The sequence below is a fragment of the Coturnix japonica genome, unplaced genomic scaffold (assembly GCF_001577835.2).
Source record: "Coturnix japonica isolate 7356 unplaced genomic scaffold, Coturnix japonica 2.1 chrUnrandom1153, whole genome shotgun sequence".
In the NCBI taxonomy this organism is placed as follows: Eukaryota; Metazoa; Chordata; class Aves; order Galliformes; family Phasianidae; genus Coturnix; species Coturnix japonica.
Window position 1 is genome coordinate 1 of NW_015440467.1, and position 7,435 is coordinate 7,435.

Consider the following 7,435-nt stretch of genomic DNA (forward strand, 5'->3'; position numbering starts at 1 on the left):
CCCCCATATCATTGGCTGCTCATAATGAGGTGGGGGGGTGGGGGCTTATTTATTACCTGGGACTCAGGACCCCCCCCCACCCCACCCTGGGGGGGGGGCCCAAAAGCCGCCATTAAAAGTGACTTGGATCTCAGTGTCAGCTCCCCTTGGGGGGGGTCCCGGGGGGGGCACCGCGGACCCCCCCCCTTTTTTGTCTCCTCAGTTCCCTGTAGCGAATCCGTCGCGGGTTGAGGCCGAAGGCTCGGAGCCGCCCCCCCCCAAAACGAAGCCCCCCCAGGGTCACCCCAAATCTCGATGCCCCCCCCCCACGTCGCCGTCGGGACCCCCCCACTTTGTGCCGCTGCTTCTGCCCCCCAAGTTTGGGGGGGGGCTCTTCTGATCTGTGGGGGGAGCAAAGGGTTAAGTGACTTGTGACCCCCCCCCCAATTTATTAGGACCCCCCCCCCCCACCATCATCCCATTACTTACATGGCAGTGGGGGGGGTCCCATCTTTGTGCCTCACTTTGTCCTGATGCTTCTGTTTCTGCCCCCCCATTTTGGGGCTGGGGTCTTCCATTCTATGGGGGGGGGGGTAAGTCACTTGTGACCCCCCCCCCTCAGTTTATTAAGGTCATTTTTGCCCCCCCCCCACCATCATCCCATTACTTACATGGCAGTGATGGAGGGGGGGGTCCCCACTTTGTGCTTCACTTGGTCTTTGTGCTTCTGCCCCCCCATTTTGGGGCTGGGGTCTTCCATTCTATATGGGGGGGGGGAATACAGAGTTGTGACCCCCCCCCTTGTGTTCTCCCCCCCCATCCCCCCATCCCACACTTACCCCACAGCTGGGGGCTCCTTTTGGGGGGGGGTCCCCGCTTTACGCCGCTGTTTGTCCCTCTGCTTCTTCCCCACTTTGGTTTTCTTTGGGGGGGGCTCCTCCTCTTCATCCACTCTATGTGTGTATATGGGGGGGGGGGTGAGTTTGAGCCCCCCCCCCAATATAACCCCCCCCCCCCCAATTCCCTACTAACTGTATAATGAGGGACTTGAGGATCTGATGCTTCTTCCTGATGTTCTGAGCCCTGCGGCTGTAATTGGCCTGATCCTGTCGCTCCTCCCTCTCAGATCTTGGGGGGGAGCACACAATAAATGACCCCCCCCCCATTAAAAACCCCACCCTGATGGGTTGGGGGCAATAGGAGCAGCCCCCCCCCCCCCAGTAACACACCGGTACATGCAGGTCTTGCGCAGGGAGCACCAGCGGTTCAGCTCCTTGTCGTCAGCTGCCAGGATCTATGGGGGGGGCAGGAGGAAATTAGGGGGGGGGCTGGGGTAAATTGGGGGGTAGGGGCAAATATGGAGGGGTCTGGGGCAAATAATGAGGGGGGCAAATAGGGGGAACAAATATGGGGGGGGTTGGGTAAATGGGGGGGCAAGGGGCAAATATTGGGGGGGTCTGGGGCAAATGGGGGGGCTGGGGTAAATGGGGGGGTCTGGGGCAAAATAGAGGGGGGAATCAGGGGCAAATATGGGGGGGGATGGGGTTAAATAGGGGGGTAAGGAGGAAAATGGGGAGGGTCTGGGGTAAATGGGTGGGGGCTGGGGTAAAAATGGGGGGTAGGGTGGCTAAATATTGGGGTGGATAGGGGCAAATAATGGGGGCGCAAGAAGTAAGTTAGGGGGTTAAAGAGGAAAACGGGGGGGTAAATGGGGTGTGTCTGGGGCAAATATGGGGGGTCTGGGGCAAATACAGAGAGGATGGGCAAATATCGGGGGAGTAAGGAGGAAAATGGGGGGCTTCTGGGTAAAATGGGGAGGGTCTGGGGCAAATATAGGGGGGGTAGGGGCAAAATGGGGGGGGTCCTGGGCAAATATTGGGGGGGGATAGGGGCAAAATAATGGAACAGGATGGGGTTAATTTGGTGGGGGTAAGGAGGAAAATGGGGGGGGGGTCTGGAGTAAAATTGGGGTTGTCTGGGGTAAATATGGGCGGAATAGGGGCAAATGGAGGGGCTGGGGTAATGGGGTAGGGGCAAATTGGGGGGGGCAGAAGTAATCTAGGGGGAGTTAAAGAGGAAACTGGGGGGTAAATGTGGGGGTGTCATGGCACATATGGGGGGTCTTGGGGCAAATACAGAGAGGAATGGGGCAAGTATGGGGGAGTGAGGAAGATGGGCGGGATCATTGGGGTAAAATGGGGAGGGTCTGGGGCAATATATGGGGGAGGTAGGGGCAAAAATGGGGGGTCCTGGGCAAATATAGGGGGGTAGGGGCAAAAAAGGGGGCTATGGGTAAATGGGGGGGATAGGGGCAAATATGGGGAGAGTGTAGGCAAGATAGCTAGGGGGGTAGGGGCAAAGAGGGGTATTGGGTCTGGGAGGAGGGATGGGGCAAATATGGGGTCTGGGGCAAATATAGGGGGGGGATAGGGGGCAAATATGGGGGAAACATTTGGGGTAATTGTGGGGGGGTAAGGAGGAAAAAATGGGGGGGGTTCGGCGGTAAAATGGGGGACGGGCTGGGTAAATGGGGGGTAGGGGCAACTATGGGGGGGCAGAAGTAAATAGGGGGGTTAAAAGAGGAAAACTGGGGGGGCCCTAGAGGGTTAAATGGGGGGTCTGGGCAAATATGGGGGGCAGGGGTAAATGGGGGGATCTGGGGTAAATATAGGGGGGATAGGGGCAACTACTCGGAGGGGAGGGGTAATGGGCGGGCCGAGTAGGGGCAAATATAGGGGGCCGGGATCATAATGGGTAGGGCACAATATGGGCGGGGGCAGCTGCAGGGTAAATATAGGAGAGGAGTAGGGGCAAATATCGGGGGGAAAGGGGTAAAATGGGGGGGGTCTGGGGCAAATATGTGGGGGCAGGGGTAAATGGGGGGGTCTGGGGTAAATATAGGGGAGATAGGGGCAAATATGGGGCATAGGGGCAAATATGGGGGAGATCTGGGTACAATAATGGGGGTAGGGGGCAATATGGGGGGGCAGGGATAAATGGGTAGGGAAATATTGGGGGGGGATAGGGGCAACTTGGGGGCTGGGGTAAATGGGGGGGGCAGGGGCAAATATGGGGGGGGTCTGGGGAAAATATGGGGTGATGGGGTAAAAATAGGGGGGGTAATAACGGGTCAAATATGGGGGGCGAGGGGTAATGGGGGTAGGGGCAAATATGGGGGGGGATGGGGTAAATGGGGGGTTAGGGGTAAATATATGGAGGAGATAGGGGCAAATATGGGGGAATGGGGTAAATATGGGGGGGTTCTGGGGGCAAATATAGGGGGGATAGGGGCAATATGGGGGAATACGGGGCAAATGGGGGGGCTTGGGAGTACAAATATAGGGGGAGATTAAGGGGCAAATAATGGGAGGGGGCAGAGGTAAAATGAGGGGATAGGGGCCAAATAATGGGGTGGGTCAGGGGCAAATATAGGGGGATAGGGGCAAATATGAGGGGGCAAGGAGTAAAATATAGGGGGGTTATGGGGGCAAATAATAGGGGGATATAGGGGCAAATAGGGGGGGAAAGTGTAAATGGGGGTATAGGGCAAAACATATGGGGGGGATGGGGTAAATATAGGGGAGATTAGGGGCAAATATGGAGGAGATCAGGGGCAAATATGGGGTGAGGGGTAAAATAGGGGGGTATAGGGGCAAATCATAGGGGGAAGGGGCAAATATGGGGGGGGATAGGGGGCAAATAAATAGGGGTTGTCTATAGGGGCAAATATACTGGGGGGATAGGGGCAAATATGGGGCGGAATAGGGGCTAAATAAGGGGGGGATAGGGGCAAATAGTGGGGGGGATAAGGGGCAAATATGGGGGGGGATAGGGGCAAATATGGGGTGATTGGGGTAAAAATAGGGGGGTATAGGGGCAAATATAGGGGGATAGGGCATATGGGGGGATGGGCAATATGGGGGGATAGGCAAATATGGGGGGAGGAATAGGGGAAGGCAAATATGGGGGGGATAGGGCAAATATAGGGGGAGATATACAACGGGGAAGCAAGGAGGTATTAAGGAGGAATACGAGAGAGGAATAAGGGCAAAATATTGGAAGGAGGCGAGAGGGGCAATAGGGGGGGGTCAAATAATAGGGGATTGGGGCAAATATAGGGGGATAGGAGCAAATTGGAGTGGTGGATAAGATGGGGGTTAAGGAAAATGGGGGAGTCAGAAGTAAATTAGGGGGCTTAAGGGAGGAAAATGGGGGGTTCTGGGTGAATATGGGGGGGGTCAGGGGTTTAAAAAATGGGGGGGGTCCCGGTCTGTTTGTGTCCCGTCCCCCCCATTGGGGGTCCCACCTCGTCCGTGGTGAGGCGAAGTCGGCAGGGCACGACGCTGCGGAACTTATTAAAGGCGTACAGGGCAGGTTCCCCCAAACAGGTCCTCTCGTAATCCAAGCCCATAGATATCCTCCAGGTACTTGCTTCAAAGCTGCTCGATGGCTGCGGGGGGGGGGCAGAGGGGGGGTCAAGGAAGGTACCTATAATGAGAGAGGGAGGTAATGGGAAGAGGGGAGCTATAATATGGGGGGGGGTAGGGGGGTGGGGGCTTTGGACCCTCAAACTGTGGGTCTGGGACGACGCCAAACCCATAGGGTGAAATGGGTGGGGACACTCGGGGGGGGGGGATTCTGACCCCCAAACTATGGGATTGGGATTCCCAAACCCCATAGGATGAAATAGGGGAGGGCCACAAGAGGAAGGGGGCTCTGACCCCAAAGTGTGGGTCTGGGACCCCCAAACCCCCATAGGGTGAATGAGGGGGGGCTCTGACCCCAAACTGTGGGTCTGGGACCCCCAAACCCCCATAGGGTTGAATGGGGGGGTACAAAGGGTGGGACTCTGACCTCAAACTGTGGTCTGGGACGCACCATATACCTTTATATTAATGAGGTAGAGGATTGGAATGGTGGGACACGGGGGGGGGATCTGAACCACATAGAGGTATTCTAGCGACCCACAACCCCCATAGAGGTGAATGGGGGGGACAGACCGGGGGGCCTCTACCCAAAGACTAATGGGTTGAGACCCGCAAACCCATAGGGTGAAATGGGGGGGGATGGAACCGTGACCCCCACAGCTGTGGGTCTGGGACCCCCAACCCCATAGGGTGAATGAGGGACGGGGGGCTTCTGACCCCAAAGTGGTGGGTCTGGGAGACCCCAAACCCCCATAGGCATGAATGAGGGGGGGTCTGCTGACTCACACATGTTGGGGTCTGGGATCCCATAGGGGTGAAATGGGGGGGGGTCCTCATAGAGACTCACTAGTGGGGAAGGAACCACCAAACCCAAAGGAGTGAATGGAGGAGGGGACACAGAGGGGGGTCAGCATTCTTATTGCGGGGGGGGGTGTTATTTGGGGGGGGGGTCCTCAACCAGGATCGAAAAGGTGGGTTTCTGTTCTCTGGGCGCTCACCACGCCTCTCTAAAACGTGAGCGGCGCCGCTTCTTGCCAGCATTAATGGGGGGGGGGGGGGCTCTATTTGTTTTCTTTTTTTCTTTTTTTTTTTTTGCCTGACTTTTGCGGGGGCAGGGGTCGGTAGGGTCCCGGCGTCCATTATTTCTGTAGGGGGGGGGGGTGGTTCAGGGTGGGGGGGGGTCCCACCCCCAACTCAGGGGGCATAAAGATGGAGGATGGGGGGGAATTTGGGGGGGGGGTTCGCCCCCTGGACGAGCAAAGAGCGGGCTCTCTCCGCAGTGGGCTCAGTGCCGGGCCGCTCCATGTGTCCCAAGTTATCCAGTTGTCTGGGGGGGGGGGGGAAATGGGGGGCGTGGTTAAAAAAAAAGGTTAAATAAGGGATAGGGGGATGGGGGTGTTGGGGGCAGGATTCTGGGAGGGGTGGGGGGAGGGGGGGGGGGGGGGGGGGGCCAAAGGGGGGAGTTTTTTAAAGGGAATTTAGGGGGGAATATTGTTTTTTTTGGGAGAGTGGGGGGGGAATATAGGTGGGGGGGGGAAAGGGGGGGAGTTTTAGGGATGGGGGGGGTTGGGGGGGGGGGGAATTTTGGGGGGGAGGGGGGGGGGGGATTAAGGGATGGGGGGTTTGGTTTGGGGGGGAATTGGGAGTTTGGAAAAAATAAAAATTTATAAAGGGGGGGTTTGAAGGGGGTAATGGGGAGTTTAGGGATGGGGGGGTTTGGGGGACAGCAGATGGGACCCCCCCCCACTCACCGTCCTGCCCTTCTTCCTCCTCATCATCATCCTCCTCAAATTGAGGCTTCTCCTCCTCTGCGCAGCCGTAATAATCGTCCCCAAAGAGCTCCTGGGGGCAGAGCGGTGTGGGGCAGATGGGACATGGGATGGGGCAGATAATACATGGGATGGGGCAGATGGGATACGAAATGGGGCAGATGGGATACGGGATGGGGCAGATAAGACATGGGATGGGGCAGATGGGACATGGGATGGGGCAGATAATACATGGGATGGGGCAGATAATACATGGGATGGGGCAGATAAGACATGGGATGGGGCAGATGGGACAAAGAATGGGGCAGATGGGACATGGGGTGGGGCAGATGGGACATGGGGTGGGGCAGATGGGATACGGGATGGGGCAGATAATACATGGGATGGGGCAGATGGGATACGGGATGGGGCAGATGGGACATGGGATGGGGCAGATAATACATGGGATGGGGCAGATGGGACATGGGATGGGGCTGATGGGGTAAATGGGATGGGGCAGATGGGATACGGGATGGGATGGGGATGAAACAGGGATGGGATGGATGGGATGGAATAGGATGGGAATGGGATGGGGTGGGATGGGATGGAACAGGATAAGATGGGATGGATGGGATGGGATGGAATGGGATATTAGAGGATGGGATGGGATATGATGGGATGGGATATGATGGGATGGGATGGGGATGGAAAGGGGGTGGGGATGGGGATGGGATGGGATGGGATGGGGATGCAGTGAGGACAGGGATGGGGATGGGATGGGATGGATGGGATGGGGATACAATGGGATGGGATGGGATGGGATGGGATGGATTGGGATGGAATGAGACAGATGGGATGGGATATTATGGGATGGGATGGATGGGATGGGATGGGGATGCAATGGGGACAAGGATGGGGATGGGATGGATGGGATGAGGATACAATGGGATGGAATGAGACAGATGGGATGGGATATTATGGGATGGGATGGGATGGGATGGGATGGGATGGGATGGGATGGGGATGGGATGGGATATTATGGGATGGGATATTATGGGATGGGATGGGATATTATGGGATGGGATGGGGACGCAGTGGGGACAGGGATGGGGATGGGATGGATGGGGATACAATGGGATGGGATGGGATGGATGGGATGGGATGGATGGGATACAGGGATGGGATAATGGGATGGGATACAGGGATGGGATACAATGGGATGGGATATTATGGGATGGGATGGGATACAATGGGATGGGATGGGATGGGATGGGATGGGAT

The 7,435-nt window shown here is 56.8% G+C and overlaps 1 protein-coding gene across 1 annotated transcript; it reads right to left on the reverse strand.

Moving 5' to 3' along the window:
- Nucleotides 1-30: 30 nt before the first annotated feature.
- KRI1 (KRI1 homolog) lies at nucleotides 31-6,248 on the reverse strand (the record flags this gene model as incomplete). The annotated part of the gene is made up of 8 exons (XM_015851361.2): nucleotides 31-380; nucleotides 469-558; nucleotides 651-740; nucleotides 819-932; nucleotides 1,012-1,107; nucleotides 1,209-1,273; nucleotides 4,286-4,467; nucleotides 6,158-6,248. Coding segments are annotated over 8 exons (972 nt in total), but the record flags the coding sequence as incomplete, so codon positions are not given.
- Between the last annotated feature and the right edge of the window lie 1,187 nt (nucleotides 6,249-7,435).